At 41.6% G+C, this 19,253-nt stretch overlaps 2 protein-coding genes and 1 pseudogene across 3 annotated transcripts in view; 2 read left to right on the top strand and 1 right to left on the bottom strand.

The window, feature by feature from the left end:
• Nucleotides 1–719: 719 nt before the first annotated feature.
• The window catches only part of LOC146551751 (interferon-gamma-inducible GTPase 10-like), a 51,264-nt pseudogene continuing 32,730 nt past the window's right edge, over nt 720–19,253 (top strand). Inside the window, exon 1 of the transcript XR_014889970.1 lies at nt 720–742. The product of XR_014889970.1 is annotated as an interferon-gamma-inducible GTPase 10-like (transcript). The remainder of the gene's footprint in view (nt 743–19,253) is intronic.
• Nucleotides 2,166–3,984, top strand: LOC146551755 (interferon-inducible GTPase 5-like). Its single transcript, XM_085258271.1, has 2 exons — nt 2,166–2,709; nt 3,253–3,984. The coding sequence occupies exons 1-2, from the start codon at nt 2,166–2,168 to the stop codon at nt 3,879–3,881; spliced, it is 1,173 nt and encodes a 390-aa protein (XP_085114397.1). The 3' UTR covers nt 3,882–3,984.
• Nucleotides 16,397–18,354, bottom strand: LOC146551754 (ladderlectin-like; the record flags this gene model as incomplete). The annotated part of the gene is made up of 5 exons (XM_085258270.1): nt 16,397–16,644; nt 17,114–17,213; nt 17,369–17,494; nt 17,748–17,860; nt 18,276–18,354. Coding segments are annotated over 5 exons (489 nt in total), but the record flags the coding sequence as incomplete, so codon positions are not given.

Below are 19,253 nucleotides of genomic sequence, written 5' to 3'. Positions count from 1 at the left end.
ACCTAAGAACAAACTATTAACCAGGAAAACACAGGTTTTTTGCTTCAGCACCCCCAAAATGATTCAAAGCACCCCCAAAATGGGCTAAAATCACCCCTGGTGAAGACAAGAAAATATGGTTGAAATATACTGTCTCTTTATAGTCCCTGTCATGACTCTCTCAGCAGCATTTTTGATCCATTAATATTAAACAATTATTGATGCAGCGGATTGAGATGAAACTTGGCACAGAGGTACAGTAGGTGTCCAGGAGGAGGATTGTGTTGAAAGTTGGACATCAACTATCAAGAATGATTTTTAATTAATTTTTGAATATGCAACCAGACTTTCCCGATGGCTGTATTGGGCTGTCCCAAAGCGTTGTACGCGAGGGCGTGCATGTGTGAGTGCGCGCGCGCGTGTACTTGTGCGCGGGTCTATGCTTTTGATCGGGAAATAAGGAGAAAAGGCGCTGCCGTAAAGGGCGGTGTGGAAGCGCAAAAAACTTAATGCGGCTGAAAAGAGGCGGCTGGCTTGACTGCGGTCCTGCTTGAGAGGAGGCGTTTCCACAGGCATGCTTCCGGGAGCAAAGAAGTGAGTTTACAGGAGATAAACAGTCCTATCGTGTTACTATCGATCCGATACCAATACGAGCGTTGGCACTGGTACGATCGACGTTTGGATGACTCCGCCCATCACGAATACAAGGCTGCACTACTGCTGCATTCTGCACTCATCATCGCTCCAACATCGTCACACGCAGGTAAACCTCCACCACTGTATCAAACTTTCTGTCTGCAAAATTAAATTCACTCAAATTTCAGCCTGTGGTGTTTTTTTCCACCTTTCCTTAATCTGAACACATCAGTGCTACAGTTTTTGTTGGGTTTCTTTGTTTTGGTTTTTGAGTTTGTGAGCTGTGAATCTCTGCAGTCATACTTGACTCTACATGGACGACTTCCGCGATCGGTCAAAGAAAACACCTGCACACCTGTTACGGATCTAGATGCACCTGAAGGATGAATATGAAGCTTTTCACACAACAATGAGAGTGACGCTAACCATGGGGCTCTTATTACTGTAGCAAAATCTTGCGCGTTTGTAGTAATGTTTATAAATGTGTAGAGAAACACAAGTAATAAGCACTAACTGATTGTCCTTGGACTGACCCTGCACACATAGGATTTCCAACTGTTAAATTATTAAATAAGGGACACACTGGCATACCAGAAGCACAATGCACAACCAGCTCAGCATAGTGTAAATATGCACTGTGACATTGCAGGTAACGGTCAATATGTGACAATTGGTCACATATACGACGAACCAGTTTTGCTCATTTTACAGGATGTCCCGGTTAAAACGACGGGACAGTTGGAAACCCTAGTGTCATATCAAACATTGTTTCTTTTGAAATAACTTGAAAATATTTATTAATCAAGTGAAAATCTTCAGATTTCTGGTCAGCTCCCTGGGGGGGGTCACAGTACGCATAAAGTACCTTTCCATCACATCAGGAGGCTCACCTGTATGGAGGGCCAGGAGTGGTGTATTAAATTAAATAGTTAATTAAATGTGTCAGTAATTAATTAAAATGTGAAAAAATAAATAATTAAATGTTTCAATAATTAATCATAAAATTAAATGTATATAATTAAATTCATTAAATAACATTGGAAATAAATAATTTAAATGTTCTAAATCATATGAATGAGCATTTAATTCATTAAATAAATAAATAAAATTAAAATTGGAATTAATTAATTAATTAATTAATTCCAATTTTAATATGTTAATGAAACATAAAGGCGTATTTAATTAATTTTGTCACTCCTTGCAATCCATACACACTGGGGTAACCACATGTATGAGGTCAAACACACAGATTCATGGTCCCATGCTCTCTGGTCTCCATTTAAATGTAAAGTCTGAGTTAGGACTGAGTTTCTGCTCCACTGATCAGTTTCTGGAAGAAATCAAAGATCAGCTGTTTAAATTCAGAGTGTTATGTTTGATTTGTTTCATACTTTCTTTGCCTGTGAGTCTGAAAATGTGACAGAGCAGCTGGAAACAAAGACGAAGAAATTTTCAAGATTATATGGTGATGAAGGATTTATGATATCATCTGTATTCAGAGATGAGAGTGCAGTGATTCTAACTGCTTTTTCTTTTATTTAAGGGTCCACATGGGGGCTGTACTTGCTTCAGTTAAACATGATCTGACCAATGACACTGCTGCAGCAGTAGAAAAGATTCAAAGATATTTAAAAGAACCAAATAATATTCCACTAAAAATCGCCATCACAGGAGAATCTAAATCTGGTAAATCCACCTTTGTTAGTGCCTTAAGAGGCATAAAGAGCATTGGTGATGAAGATGAGGGCACTGCACCCACTGGTGTTGTGGAAACCACCTCAGAGGTCACGGAGTACCTCCATCCAAACTATCCCAATGTTACTTTATGGGATCTTCCTGGAATCGGCACCACCAAGTTTCCAACTAAGAAGTACCTGAAGCTTGTTGGATTTGAGAACTTTGACGTCTTCATCATCATCTCAGCTGATCGCTTCAGAGAAAATGACGTGAAACTTGCAAAGGAGATTCAGAAGATGAAGAAAAAGTTCTACTTTGTTCGCTCAAAGATCGACAACAACATACGTGATGAGGAAAGAAAGAGAGACTTCAGTAAAGAGGGGACTCTTAGAAAAATCAGAGACGACTCTGTTCAAGGTGAGTTTCTTATCTAATCATTTTTACCAAAGTAATATCACTTTGTGAATTTACTATTTAAAAATATTCACAACTTAGTTTGATTTTTTTCCCCCTCATGTTAGCATGTATTTTCTGTAAAACAGGACTCAGATGTAGACATCAAGTCTTCACATGTTTTCCTGGTGTGCAGCTTTGAGCCTCACTATTATGAATTCTCTAAATTAGTGGGTCAGCGACCCTCTTAGGGACATTTCCAATAAAGCATAAAAATCTGGGACTCTCCATCAATTTGCCCTGAAAAAGCTTCTCAGATGAAACATCTTCAAGAAACCTAAAGAAGTCCATACCCTTTTCTTACCAAGCTCCTTAGAGTACCATGACCTGGATGACTGAGAGCCTTCACAGAACTCTGTCTTACCTTGTATTTGTTTAAATAAATTTTTATTTTCATTCTCTCTTCTTTATACCTCAGTGCAAACAAGTGTGAACATCATTCTTTGTTTATTAAGTTAGTAAAGTTAAACTCTGAGCCTTTTTTGTTTTTTATCTTTTATAACACAGGTCTTCAGAAAGAAGGTTTTGAGTCTCCACAGGTCTTCCTGGTGTCCAGCTTTGAGCCTCACATTTATGAATTCTCTGAATTACAACAGACCTTAGAGAGAGAACTTCCTGCACACCAGAGTGATGCTCTGCTGCGTGCCATGTCCAACATCAACCAGGAGATTATCAACAAGAAGAAAGATTTTCAGTCCAGAATAAAATACTACTCTACTCTGTCTGCAGCTGGAGCAGCTGTTCCAGTTCCTGAGCTGTCTGTTAATGTTGATGACAGCATGATGCTTTCAGTTGTCACAGATTATGTAACTGGGTTTGGTCTTGATAAGCAGTCTCTGAAGAAACTTGCTGCCAGCTCAGGTGTGTCATATGATGATTTGTGTGCTGTCATCAAGTCAGAACTGGCTAAAATACCTGCAGAGTTCTTCATGAAAACGTTTATCTCAGTTCAAGGTAAAGCTGCATTAATGGAAGCAGGGAAAGTATCCAGAAATTCTTTCCTATTTGTAACTGCAGCATCAATGAGCCTCTCTTTTACAACAACCTACTTCACTCTGAGTTATTTCCTTAACCAGCTTGCTGATGATGCTCAGAGGGTGTTTAACAGAGCTCTGGGTGTGAACATATCAGTGTGATTACTATAAAGTAAAGTAGCTACTAGTTACATTTTAAGCTGCAGTGTGCAAACAAGCTTTGATATTTTTTTTAAACAATTACAGAATCATTCACTGATTTCAATTTGACTGATTTCAGTGAACAGTAAGCATCCTGGTACAGCTGATCTGTGTACCAGATGCCTCAGCAACACTCATTTCCAGAAGAGCTACTGGATTGATGCTGTGATGCTTTTTAATTATTTGGTTAATTTTTAATGTCAACATTTTGTGAAAATCAGATCAAATAATGAAATTGGTTTTGCTATATTATATCACCATGCCGTATCTTCCACCATAATAAATACTGAGTTATGCAGAATGTATGATGTCATGTGATAAGCAGAGGTGTGTGGAACAGAAACTGCTCTGTGGTGTTTGTGTTGACTGTATATTGTGTTCACTGCCCTCCAGTGGTCGAAGTGAGGAGCTACAACAATAATAATACAGTTATGAACTCTGTTTATCACCATCATTCTCTTATTATTAATAAAGTGCAGCATTAGCATTATTTATGACCCTTAAAAAACAGATTCCAATGTACTAAACAACACATTATAACACCGGGTGAGTTATTCTAGTCTCTGTATATGTGTAGTAGACAAAATATTAGAAACACTGGTGAGCACCTAAACACTGAGCTTCATCATGATTGGGTTAAAAGTAAAACACAAAAGTCCCCACACCAATTTCTTAATTTGTCAGAATGCATGTGGATAATACAAATCTATAACAACTGAAAACTAAACTGAATGACTTTAAGAGCTTGTTCAGAAAATGATTTAAGTCATTTTTCACTGTTAAAAATTTGTCAACCTGCAGAGCCAGCACCCATATACAGGAACCAATGTGGGTGAGAGGACTCGCCCAGCTCAAACTGCTGCAAGGCCATCCAGGTGTCTTTCCTGCCTCTGATATGGAAATGGTGGTCCTGAGAGCAGGTGCAGTTTATGTCTGCCACACCTGTTCCCTTCTAGATAATTTACCAGTTTAGCAGTTAATTACAGGGTTCATTTTAGTGGCCTGGACAGTCGGCCCCAAGAGGCTTATATTTTAAAATGCTGGAGTAACATCTAAGAGCTATTTACACTACAACTAATACTATTAAGTTAAAAACTGAATGTTCACAATTTAGACCTTAATAGCAGGATATTTTATTAAAGCAGTTTAGCAAACCAGAATAAAAAATGATAATAAAGCAAAATGATTATAATAAACTTGAATTATACTTAACTAACCTACTCTGAGCTAATGCTGATTTTATTCACATCGTTGGAGAGAAAAGGCACACTAGATCTGAAACTGTCAACAGTGAAACTCTTAGAGCCATTCTTCAGTGTTTTTTTATTTAACCAGGAAGATCCCATTGATCCCCTTTTTCAAGGGATATCTGGTCAAGATAGGCAGCAGCACGGTTACAAAAATTATACAGTTAAACACAGGCAGCAACAGAACACATGCAAAATAAAAAAATAAAAATAAAATTCAATTAAAATGACAATCTATTTGAAACTGTCACGGTTTGCGATGCAAGCCGTGTGGGAATTATTGAAGGACCCAAGATGCAGACACTTCTGGTGTGAGTGAGCTTTATTGAGGAGAATGACATACAACAAAAGGCGAGGGTGGCGAGAACAGAACTGACAAAACCTAAACAGGGAAATCTAAGCATAAAACATATCTGAAACCTTAAGATACGAACGGAGATGCAGGGGAACCACACAGACGAAACAACAACGAACAGTAGAAAATAGAGGGCTTAAATACACACAGGGCAATCAGGGACTGGGAGACAGGAGGGAGACACAGCTGGGGGAAATCAGAGCTGACGATACTGAGGGAAGTAAAACAGAATACAATAACCTGAGACACTGACCTTCAAAATAAAACAGGGACTGACACATGCAAAGACACAGACTGAGAAACTCAGACTTTACACAGAGGAACACATATGCAGGAATGACTAAACACCAAACTGAGGAAGAACAGAACCAAAGAGCTTGAAAACCACAACCAACATCACAATAATAGAAAACACAAAACACTGGGTCAAAAGACAGTTGCATGTTATGGACTTGGCCTAGTTTTGAATTAAAATCACTTAATGAAATGAATTCAGTCATTTTCCAGTTGTTCTGCAGTTCTCTCCAAGCCAAGGGTACTAAACCTGTAATGCTGCACATGTTTCATGCTGTACATGCTCATACCTTTTTTTTACCATCACATGTAAAAATGTTGTAGCAACAACTTCTTTGTATTAAAAGAAAAACAGAACTTATTTTGAAAATCTCAGTTTTAACTTCAGTTTCTTCATGAGTTTCTTTACATGTGGTTTGAAGGTGAGATAAGATAAGATAAGATAACCTTTATTAGTCCCACACGTGGGAAATTTGTTTTGTCACAGCAGGAAGTGGACAGTGCAAAAGTTATGACGCAAAAATTAGAATACAATAAGAATAAATACAGTACACAGCTGTACAGAATAGAATAAAATAATATACTATATACAGTAGAATAAAATAGAATAAAAATATACAATAAGATAAAAATAGAATACGAATGCTATATACAACTGAGTAAAAATACAACGAGCGAGTCATCAATCAAGATACTCAGATATTTATATGTGTAAACCAATGATTCTACGATTATTACCCTCAAGAGGGGTTACTGAAGGAATGTGTGTTCATCTCGCAGGAGACAACAGAGAAGAAACCTGAAACTCTTTGTCATGGTCCTGAGGCTGAGGACTCAGTGTTTTGTGTTTCCTTATGCTTTTGTTCATTCCGAGTGTGTATTTTGTTGTGATTTTGCCATTTGTTAGGTTTCTGTTCTTTGCCTGCCTGCTCCCACTTCTCTGTGTTCCCTCTGTCTGTCCATGGTGTTATTGAGTCTGCCTGTCAAGTTCAGTGTCCTGTCTGGTTCTCTGTGTCTGTTAGTTTCCTGTTTTATTCTGAAAGTTAATGTCTTATGTCAGTGTGTTCAGTTTTACCTCTCCCCTGTTTCGTTAGCCTAATTGCTCCCAGCTGTGTCTCCCCTCTGTGCTCTGTTCAGGTCCCTGCGTTTTTGTTGCAAAACAGTCTGTGTGTTTCTGGTTTTACTTTGTAGGTCTGCTTCTCATCATGTCCATTAGTGTCAGCTGTGTCCACCCCTGCATGTCATCTCCTCATTACCTAGCGTGTATTTATAGTGTGTGTTGGCTTCTGTTCATTGTTGGATCGTCTGTGTTTCTCGGTGTATCTACGTCTCTCTGCATTCTCAGCTCTTGGTTCATGCTTAGGTTTGTCATTTAGTTTTTCCAGTCTAGGTTTTTTTCAGTCATTTGTCTTTTCTCACTGCCTGTTCGGTCGCTCCTCTTCTGTAAATAAATCATCGCTCTCATCACCAGTCCACTGCCTGCATTTTGGGTCCTTTTTCTCCTACACCACACGGCTCACCCCGCCAGCCGTGACAGTAAATGGTAAATGGCCTGCATTTATATAGCGCCTTACTAGTCCCTAAGGACCCCAAAGCGCTTTACATATCCAGTCATCCACCCATTCACGCACACATTCACACACTGGTGATGGCAAGCTACATTGTAGCCACAGCCACCCTGGGGCGCACTGACAGAGGCGAGGCTGCCGGACACTGGCGCCACCGGGCCCTCTGACCACCACCAGTAGGCAACGGGTGAAGTGTCTTGCCCAAGGACACAACGACCGAGACTGTCCAAGCCGGGGCTCGAACCGGCAACCTTCCGATTACAAGGCGACCTCCCAACTCTTGAGCCACGAACTTGACAGGCAGACTCAATAACACCATGGACAGACAGAGGGAACACAGAGCCACGATCCGACCACTATGGACCCAGCAGCAGTCAACCCGCCCGAGGAGCGGGTTGACTCCTCGGGCGAGGACATTATTTACTCAGTAGACAAATTAATTAACTTATGGCTGGAGCATGAGGGGAGAAAATTCCGCCAAGGCATAGCTGTTCGGCTACAGCGCTTAGTTTCTGGTCTCCCCTGGTTGCTCAGCTCACTTCACCCGCTCACACAGAATTTTGTTCTGAACGAGCTTCATCTTCTCCCCCTTGCTACCACCCACCCTGCAACTCATGCTTCACTTCCTGACCCGACGGAGAGTGTTCTGCCCGGCCCGTCGGTCCAGCCTTCGAATAGGAAACGGCACTCACGCCGTCGACGCCCCTCGCCACAGTCGGACCCCGGGACATCAGAGCGGCCGACTGTGGTGAGTAAAAAGGATAACAGCTCCGATTTGAACTTTGAGACTTTTTCTTCTGGGGTTGTTCGGGGTGTGTCAGTGGGAGCTAATTCGCAAAGCTTACCTACCTTCGTGGTAACCGATCTCTCCCAGGTTGGCATTTTTAAGACTTCAGCGAAAGCAAAGGGCTGTTGTTCTTCTGTTTCTTCTGAACCTGTTAAACCCATGTCAGCTAACCCAGGGTCTGCGAAAACTGTGGCATATATCCCAGAGACAATTAACACCAGCTCTGATAATACCAGGACTGTTTATTCTTTTGAACTGCAGCCTCAAGCTCAGTTAGCCGCCCGGCCTCAAGCTCAGTCTCCAATTCCACCACCGTCGTCATCCCAACCATTGTTTCAGTCACCCTCAGTTCAGCCTCCTGTTCAGCAGCCACTAGCCCTGCATCCCGTGTCACTTGCTACTCCGGTACAACAAGCTCAGTCAAATCGATCTGTAAGGAACTGTGTTTCATCCATTTGTTCTAAGCAGAGAGACAAACCTAATGATAATGTAATCTGTCCTAAAAAACTGGCTAGTTCAGAGACTGGGACAGGGCCTCCCCAGAGGCTGAGTTTCAGCCCTCAGCCCACTCTGGACCCCTGGAGGCTGGGAACCCAGCTGAGGACTGCACCCGGCTGTCACTGCCTGAGCAGAGTCAATGCCCGAGCAGAGTCAATGCTCTGGGCAGCTGCAGCCTGCTATGTGTTTGCCAGGGGCCACTGTGCCTGCTGGTTCTGCTCTGTCCCTGCCAGAGGTGCCCGCGCCTGCTGGTTCTGCTCTGTGTGTGCCAGGGGCTTCAGTGCCCACTGGTTCTGAGACTGTTTTCGCTGGGGGGCCCGAGGGGTCCGTCCAGCCTCCTGCCTCGTCAGCTGGAGGGCCCGAGGAGCCCGTCCAGCCCCAAGACTCATCAGCTGGAGGTTCAGGAGAACCTAGCCAGCTTCCTGCCTCGTCAGCTGGAGGGCCCGAGGAGCCCGTCCAGCCCCAAGACTCGTCAGCTGGAGGTTCAGGAGAACCAAGCCAGCTTCCTGCTTTGGCAGCTGGAGGGCCCGAGGAGCCCGTCCAGTCGCCAGCTGCAGCCTCGTTATCCTCGCCTGCAGCAGCCTCCTCATCAGCTTCAGCTTCACCCACGCCGTCGCCTGGTCCAGCTTCACCTTCACCCACGCCGTCGCCTGGTCCAGCTTCAGCGTCACCATCAGCTTCATCCTCGCCTGGTCCAGCCTCCGCGTCCTCATCAGCGTCGCCTGGTCCAGCCTCCGCATCCTCATCAGCGTCGCCTGGCCCAGCCTCCGCATCTTCATCATCTTCGTCTGGTCCAGCCTCCACAGCATCAGCGTCGCCTGGCCCAGCCTCCGCATCTTCGTCTGGTCCAGCCTCCGCAGCTTCATCATCTTCTGCCTCGCCTGGCCCAGCCTCCGCCTCAGCTTCATCATCTTCTGCCTCGCCTGGCCCAGCCTCCGCCTCAGCTTCATCATCTTCTGCCTCGCCTGGTCCAGCCTCCGCCTCGCCTGGTGCCGCAGGGATCACGCCACCTTCAGGTCCCAAACTACCGCCGCAACATCTTCGAGCATTTGTCAGGCCGCTTGTTGGGCATCATCACCACCGTGACCGCCCTCCGGACTTCTGTTGCCACCCCCGCCTTCTGCGTGGACGACCTCCTGCACGCCGCCACTGCCTTCCGCATTGCCGGCCTCCAGGACTGCATTCGCACCGCTGTTGCCGTCCGCACGGTCGGCCCCCGGACCTGCTTCCTCGTTGCCGTCCGCACGGTCGGCCCCCGGAACTGTTTCCTCGCCGTTGCTGCCGTCCGCACGGTCGGCCCCCGGAACTGTTTCCTCGCCGTTGCTGTCGGCCTCCGGGTCGGCCCCCTGAACTTGTCCATCTGGGCCTTTTTGGACTATGGGGTGCACTGACAGAGGCGAGGCTGCTGGACACTGGCGCCGCCGGGCCCTCTGACCACCACCAGTAAGCAACGGGTGAAGTGTCTTGCCCAAGGACACAACGACCGAGACTGTCCGAGCCGGGGCTCGAACCGGCAACCTTCCGAACTCTTGAGCCACAATCACCCCGGCTTTATCTACTGAACGCTGCATCTACATATTTTGGCCATCCAATCGAGTTGTTTGTAAGCACACAATGTCCACCCACACCTTATCTCTCTCTGTCTTTCTTTCTGACTTACAGAAAGAAAGACAGAGAGAGCTTCCTGTAAGCCGTTGCTTACAGGAAGCAACGGCTGTTCTTCGCTGGATCGTTGTGAGAATCGTGTCAGTGAAAGTCGAGCGTCCCAGCAAGTATTTTCCCGTGCAGTGTGTGTTTAGAATCTAACAAGCGTTTCTTTGTGTACAGATTCCCTGGACTGTTTCCCTGGTGTGCGAGTGGATTTGTGTTTGGATTGTGTGGAGAGAGACGAGCGTGTTCCCCTGGATTTTCCACGGAGCCCTGCCCCCCTCACCTTTTGTACATAGCACTGCCCCGCATCTGTGTATATACACTCATTGGACATTGTTCTTTAATAAATTCTCTTGTGTGCAACATCCCCGGAGTCCAGCGCGTGAGTCCACCTTGTACTTCGTGACATCTACTTCCTCTATTTCATTAGTTATATTTACCCCAGGTGTATATCCTCATTAGCCTGTCTATTTAAGCCCTCAGTTTCTCCCAGTTCCTTGTTTCATTGTCGTCAACTCCTCATGTGTGTTTCCTGTTCATTCAGTCATGTGCAGTCCTCTTAGTTCAGTCATTAACCCTTTAGAGCCGGTCGGAGCGGGCACGCCCTGTTTTACGTAACTATTTTTAAATCCCGGTAGCTCTGCAACCACGTAAGCTAGCGCAATAATTTTTTTTGCATATGAAACCGGAGGAGTTGTACTTACATCTTATGCCATCAGCTTGTCCTAGGTCACGGTTTCCTTCCACATATAGCTTTGCAAAAACTGCATAAAAAGCACTTGCAGCAACAAAAACATAATATTCCAGAAACACGCTTTGCCGATCCGATCAGCTGTTCATAACACTTCCTATGTTGGAATAGACGTCAGCGCGAACTTTTGCATGTCCGCCATTACCTGCCCGAAACCGGAAGTGACGTCATTTTGCGGAAATAGTCTTTTTTACCATCAGGGCCTCAGGGCCTATACTGCTCTTTTTAAAAGTTATGCTTGACTTCATGACTTTCTGTGTCGTTTCTGGGATGCTTAGGACTCATATTGCACTGCTGGAAATAGTTGATTTTGATGCATATGCTGCTTTTTTGCAAATTTGCAGTATAATATTTATTTTCGTTTTTCCTGCAGTGTATAAAAATTGGTGTATTTCAAAAATAAAACTATGAAGACACTCAAAATAAATTTCCTGTGGTGGGAAACTATTTTGTGCAACTTTTTTGTATTTACAGTTTTGAGGGATAAGCCTCTTAAATTTCTCTAACTAGAAATATATGTTAAAAAAGCAAAAACGATTTTCAATTTTTTTGTAGTTTATTGCACTTTTTTGCAATTTATATAATTACTATGCACTTAATGAATACATATTATTAAAATCTGGGCTATAATTGTTGTATTGATGTATAGCAACTTGAAATGCTCCCAAAAATGGCACCACAGCATGTAAAAATATAATATAAGCTCTGGCGGACTTGGTTCTATGGTAGGTCTTAAAGGGTTAAGCAGTGTGCATATTCTAAACCAGCTGGCGAGTCCTGCGTTTGGGTCCTTTCTCTCCTTATTCCACACACTGAACGTGACACAAATTTAACACTGTGGAGACAAGCATCAATATTCTGGTTAGATAAGAGAAGCTTGGAAAGAAAACAACTGGACTTCTTTAAGATGCTTGAAGACATTTCACTTCTCAGCTGAGAAGCTTCTTCAGTTCTAAAACCAAATGGTGGAGAGTCCCAGGGATTGAAATCCTAGCGGGGGTTGTCCCTTACGCTCTGAACGACCATCCTCAAACAGAGCGTAAGGGACAACAGCTTTCTGCCACCTTCAATGCAGTTTTGACATCCTTCCCAGGTCCCAAAACCCCCACTCACATTTTGTGTCAAATGATCTCAATGGATCATATGATAGGGTGAGGCAAGGTTTCGCAATGGTTTAACCCCAAACTTCTATCGAAAATGAACTCCTTTTTTCACACCTTGTGATAAGGCACATAATCAACAGTGGGTCAGCAACCCTCTTAAGGGACAACTCCCACTAGGGCTTAAATACCTGGGACATTACCTGCCAGGTATTACATACCTAGGACCGCTCGCCCCTGCGGGCGGTCAGTCCTCCAAGCTCGGGTCCTCTACGAGAGGCTCGGGAGCTTGAGGGTCCTGTGCAGTATCTTAGCTGTTCCCAAGACTGCACTCTTCTGGACAGAGATCTAAATAATAATAATAATGGATTGCATTTATATAGCACTATTCATTCACTCTCACATTCACACACTGGTGGAGGTAGCTACAGTTGTAGCCACAGCTGCCCTGGGGCAGACTGACAGAGGCGAGGCTGCCATATCGCACCATCGGCCCCTCTGGCCATCACCAGTAGGCGGTAGGTGAAGTGTCTTGCCCAAGGACACAACGACCGAGACTGTCCGAGCCGGGGCTCGAACCGGCAACCTTCCGATTACAAGACTCTCTAGACTCTCTCTCTCTCTCTCTCTCTCTCTCTCTCTCTCTCTCTCTCTCTCTATATATATATATATATATATATATATATATATATATATATATATATATATATATTTATTATGAGCTGGAATGTGCAGAAAATAGGTTTAAATATTAAACAAATTTCTTCCAGTCAGAGAATGTTGCATATAATTACATTTTTGCTTGATGCATAAAGTTAAAAGATTAAAACTAATAAAACAAGTTTTAAAAAGATACTTTTCCATTTGATTACATTTTGTATGATGGATTATGCAGAAAAAGTAGAATTGGGCTGAAAGATCTATCACTTTATCACCTATTCAGGTTGTAAATCGTGTTTTTAAAAAGTAACTAAGTAACTAATAAGTAATTAATTACTTTTGAAAATAAGTAATCAGTAAAGTAACGGGATCACTTTTTTGGGGAAGTAATCAGTAATTAGCTACTGATTACTTTTTTCAAGTAACTTGACCAACACTGTTAATTAGTCATTGTCAATTGTTGATTTCTCCTGTTCTCATTGTATGACGTATTTTGATAGCTGTTTTGTAGCCGTTTGCATACAATGCATACTCTCTCTCTCTCTTCATATGTGTGTGTGTTTCTCTGGTGAAATTCAGTATGGTTCCGACAACAGTTTTAGCTTTATGTTAATGTACAATCCTTAATATGTTTTATGTGTGTGTCTGTGTGTGCACCAGAGGGAGTGTTCGCCCAGGGCGCCAAACAGGCTAGGACCACCACTGGTTATCCAAATAACTGTAATTCATTTGTGTAACATCACACTTTGAATATCTTCACATTGGACTACAACCCTTTATAATCAACCTGTCTACTAATCAGTCAGAAATAGACTATGGCTTCATTTTTGAAATATTTCAAAATTTTACCTGTTTAACTATGTATCCATTACACAGCATACCTGATTGTATACTAAAACAATACCACAATCTCATTAAAGAATTTCTCTGGGCAGGGAGGAAGCCTAAAGTGGGCCACCATAGAAAAGATTCTTGTCACACCCTTTCACCCTATACAGATGTCATCACAACAATCCAGTGGTAAAGAGACACAATTACTGAACACTCTCAGGAGGTTTGGGCAAAGGCTACAAAATGTACAAACTCTCCGATTACAAACAGCAATATGCGTCACTTTGGTATAGCCCAGAATTAAAAATAGAGAAACAAATATTATTTTGAAAAAGAACTCTTGGTAATGGAATTCATACAATTAGTGACTTCTGTAAAGATGGTATTCTTAAATCTTTTGTTGAGTTAGTTCAAGAGTACAACCTATGAGATAGGGGTGACTTCTGGAAGTATTTGCAGATTAGACATTGCATAGAAAAATTTCAGCCAAACAAAGCAGATAATTCAGTAGTTAACCCAACCCCATCTAATCACAAGGCATTACTATTCCACAGTAACTCAATTCACATGACCACCAGCACATGTGACAATCTAAGAATTATCTAGTAGAGAGAAATAGAATTGTGAAATAGATACCTGGGAATATATCTTGGCTGATAATGGTAAAAGTAACAGACATGTTAGACATAACATCATGGACATCATGCAGGCTTTTTAGAACAGGATCTATAAATAAAAATGTCTGTTGTAAATGTGAAAAGGAAACTGCCACCTTTCTGTATTTGTGACAGGTTGAAGGACTACTGCATATAAAACTGTTCAGTTAATACTAATTCATATCAGTTGATATAAGGACGAAAATAATGTAAATATGGTAAGAAAATGGTTAAGAGTTTATTATTTTTCATGTTATATTAATGGCTTTCATGTTACTTAAGAGAACTACAATCTATACATCTCTGATTGGCTAGTAAGCCTTTTTTGGGATTGATTAGTAGTGTCTCTATTCTCCACTAGGGGGCTTTCGCGCGTTCTCCTCACTGCAATAAACGACTGCATGAGAGACGCAAGTCATAATCACTCTCGTGATTCTTTTCTCCCTGTTTTGAGGGGTGTAACACATTTCATATTGGAATGTGCCAATGTTAAGCTATTTTGGCATAGAATATAAAGCTCCAAGAGAAATGAGTAAGACTAAGCCACTGTCCCTATGTTTAGGTCTTCTACGAGATAAAACAGTAATTCCACCACTGCAAAAATGGTGCACAGTCAGGTTTGTCTCTGCAGCCAGAATTATACTGAGACATTGCCCACAAACCCAACATTCCAAGAGTGGAAAGTTCTAATGTGTGAGACTGTCATATCAGGCTATTCTGACTGGATTGAGGGGCAAAGGGCCTGTGGTACTAGAGAGTTGGGATTGCTTTGCATGGTACCTCACCCCTACTAGTGTCTGACTGTGATCTCTACTAGAAAAACTTTAAGGAACACATTAAGGAACACAGGGGAGATAAAATAAACAGAAAATTCAAGGACCTAAATATAGCCTATGATGAAAACTCAAAAGTTCATGGAAAATACAATACTCAAACAACCATAAATTTTACAGAACTCAAAAAAACTGGGTCAGAGACCCAGGATTATGACATTTACTCAGGCGCCACCGGGTCAGAGGGCCCGGTGGCGCCAGTGTCCGGCAGCCTCGCCTCTGTCAGTGCGCCCCAGGGCAGCTGTGGGTACAATGTAGCTTGCTATCGCCAGTGTGTGAATGTGTGTGTGAATGGGTGAATGACTGAATGTAGTGTAAAGCGCTTTGGGGTCCTTAAGGACTAGAAAAGCGCTATACAAATGCAGGCCATTTACCATTTTACCATAAACAATTCTTGACCTAGTAGGGGTGCTAAAAGATGTTCTTAGAGTGACTGCACATTTCTGTTTTTTGGGGGGTTTGTTTTCTTTTTTGTTGTTGTTATTTGTTTGGTTTTTTTTAACAATTATTTTATTACGCAATGATTCAATTTTCACAGGCCAAAACATGTGCTGTAATCAAAATGCTGATAGGACAGATATCACATTGGAAAAACATTTGGAGTAATTTTGGCCCACGTGTCTTTGGGGGGTTTTTGAGCATGAATCGCTTTCATAAGTTCATACCACAGCATCTTAAACGAATTCAGGTCAGGACTTTGACTAGACCACTCCAAAGGTTTCATTTTGTTTTTGTTAATGTGATTTTGCACAAAGTAAATAAACTTGAAAACTGAAATGAATTACCATCTTATAATCTGATTGTCTTTTATGCACACCAATGTCATGCTGCCTAGCTGTTGTTCTGGATTTCTGCTCTGGTTCATGGTCATTTGTGTTTCCTCTGTATTTTAGACTTTAAATAAACCTCCTAAACAGTTCCTGCCTGCCTGGGTATTTCAACCCAGATCCTCTTTCCTGTTATCAGTGAACATCCCTGATGGTGTTTCTGCACTTGCATGCATGTGTTCATCTATTAATTTAACCAAATCTCTCACACAAAACAACCTAGATTCATAAGGAGCATTACAGACCAGAGGCAAATCACATAAATCTAATTTTGGGATGTATGGCTTTACTGCCCCTTTAATTTCTGGTATTGGTATTGTTTATTGTTATTTGGGTTTGAAAGAATTTTAAGGAGACTTACAAGAGGTACAAGAAAGGAAATTACACATTGTCTTTATTATAGAAAAGAAACTGTTACACTGACCAACAAAGTTTAAAATTTACTAGCACTTCATTATTTAAGTCTTTGAAGAATACATTTTTAGAAATTAAAAAAAATCTCCCATTCAATAACACATACAACAGAGTTTATGCTTTTAAACAGAAAAAAAATACAATGTGGTCCACCCACAGGCCTCAGATGTTTAGCATAAATGTTAACAACCAAATGGATTCTTAGAGCAGATGAAAGAATAACTGGAAGTACACAGAGTGTTACCCCAACCATCTGGAATTAGAAAGAGACAAATCAAAATTAACACTAAATTAATCAAGGCAGTGGTTTTTATCAGCAATTAACAGCATTTAAATAGAGGTCAGCACCTATTGATTCTTATTTAAAAATATATTCATTTCATCCAAGTTGAAATATTTCACCTAGATTAACACCCCACCTGCAGTTACCCTGTGCCCCAGCAGTTTGGCATTCTCTGCAGCAGACTGACAAATTCTGCACCGTTATTCCCAGTAAACAAACCCTTATGTGTTTGGGCACAATAATACACTTTACTGACACACTGTATATCAGATTTAACAAAATGGCATACATTTAAACACAGGGTGTGTCAGTCTCATAGCTTGAAAGAAGCCATGTATCAAATTTGATCTGAACTGACATATCAAGGTTAACTCTACAGGCAATGCTCTATGTAAGAAAAGAAAATAATATAACATTTTCAGATGCTGATATTACTCACAGGTGGATCGTAGGAAGAGGCAAGGGTAGCTGCTGGAAGAGGACTGGCTGTACCAGTTGGTGTAATAGAAACCCTCACGGTCAATCCAAAGCCACTGGTTCTGAGATGCAAAGAACATATGTGTGAGGGAGTGTTGACTTAGTCTCTTCATTTATTCTCATATCCATTCTGTGTAAGTCTAGACCCACTTCCGACCAGGACCAAAGTTTGATCTGGACTGACTGAGGTGGTGTTTCTTTTTTTCTAAAACTCTACCTGCAGGCTGAAACCTCCCAGCCAAGCAGTAGTCTGACCCGCTGTCTGTGTCATCTGTTGGAGGAAGCTGTACTCTCTGAGGTTGGTAACTGAGGCCAGATTGCCACCCAGACTATTGCAGTACTCCTATTGGATAGATGAACATAAAGAGATGTATCATTAAGCTGCAGTGTGAACTTAAAGCTCTGTGAGTCATGTGGGAGACTGACTGTCCTACAAATATATACAATCACCAAAGCTTTAGTTCAGGTGAAGAAGAGACCGCCATTTCTATGATTTCCATGAAAGGGTGTTTCTAAAAATTTGCTCAGCTAATTCAAAAACCATGGAACATCTCATTGTTCAGGTGTAAATGTATAGTTGAGCTCAATGACAGTACCTCAGCAGAGAACCAGGACCTGGGACTATTGATGAACTTGAAGCAGCGAGGACCATAGCTGAAGCAGCGAGGACCATAGCTGAACCAGCCATCTGGACAGAAGCTAAAACGAGCTGCAGGCAGACAGTGATGAATACTTCATTATTGTGTCTACTTTTGTTTCTTTACTTTTGATCATGCTTTTATAGCATGTTTAACAGCCTCAAAAACCATATTAAAATGACATTTTAATGGGAGAGAAAATGTATTTAAAGTAAAGTAAAGTAAGTAAAGACATTTGACAAAAGGTAAAATTCCTATTGCTCATCAGTTTCACCACAGCATTCTTTCCAATCAATCCTTAGTTGGGGTGCCAAAAATATGGGCACTATATTTAATAAGCTTACACATTCATACATATCCAAACTTCTCTACTGTGGCCTGCAGAGAGAGGTGTTTGAATTTGATTTGACTATTTGTTGCTGTTAATTAAAAGCTTATTTACCAGTGAACTAAACAAGGTCAAAAAGGGAAGTGAAAGAGTCTTACCTTGAGGTTTGGCTGCTCCTTCAAACTCCTGGGCTGCACAAAAACAAATGAACACAATCAGTGATAAAAAGGAAGATATATATCATTTTAAGAATGTTCTCATTGGTTCCTACACACAACATGTGAAGCACTTTACAATGTGACTGACTCTAAACTAGATATGTTAGCTGACTGTGAGCACGTGTGACTTCAAAGACTACGTCAGGCACCATCACCTTATTTATTGTGAATGTTTTCAGCTGCCTTCATGAGAAACTGAAATTGCATACAGGTCATTTATGTGCCTTGTAATGAGGCCAAGTTAAATATGTGTGAGTTGGTTAAGGATGCACATTGCTAACCTTCAAACTGTGTAACAGTGAAATTCAAAGCAACATTCAAGTTGTAACTGTACTGAAGATACTACACTTGAAATTTGAGATCATATTGAAGTCTAAGGTTGTGGTGCTGAAACGCTGGTTGAACTGTAGACAGACTGTTTTGATTATTTATTGTGTGTTCTCTTGTCTGTCACAGTGCAGGCTAAGTATGACACAAAAGCCAACAGCGAAGGGGACACTGACCACACGTGTGTTGGTGTTAGATTCTGTTCTCACTGTCTTTGTACGTCTTAAAAGAAATATGGCATATATGATAAAACCTCATCCACGAACAGTGTTGGTCAAGTTACTTGAAAAGAGTAATCAGTAACTAATTACTGATTACCCCCCCCCCAAAAAAGTAATCCCGTTACTTTACTGATTACTTATTTTCAAAAGTAATTAATTACTTAGTTACTTTTTAAAAACACGATTTACAACCTGAATAGGTGATAAAGCGATAGATCTTTCAGCCCAATTCTACTTTTTCTGCATAATCCATCATACAAAATGTAATCAAATGGAAAAGTCTCTTTTTTTTAACTTGTTTTATTAGTTTTAATCTTTTAACTTTATGCATCAAGCAAAAATTTTATTATATGCAACATTCTCTGACTGG

The sequence above is a fragment of the Mchenga conophoros genome, linkage group LG19 (assembly GCF_057382185.1).
Source record: "Mchenga conophoros isolate Kocher_MC1m ecotype Shallow Benthic linkage group LG19, M_conophoros_male_GT1.1, whole genome shotgun sequence".
In the NCBI taxonomy this organism is placed as follows: Eukaryota; Metazoa; Chordata; class Actinopteri; order Cichliformes; family Cichlidae; genus Mchenga; species Mchenga conophoros.
The sequence above is the reverse complement of the archived record's forward strand: the minus strand, read 5'-3'. Positions and strand labels throughout refer to the sequence as shown.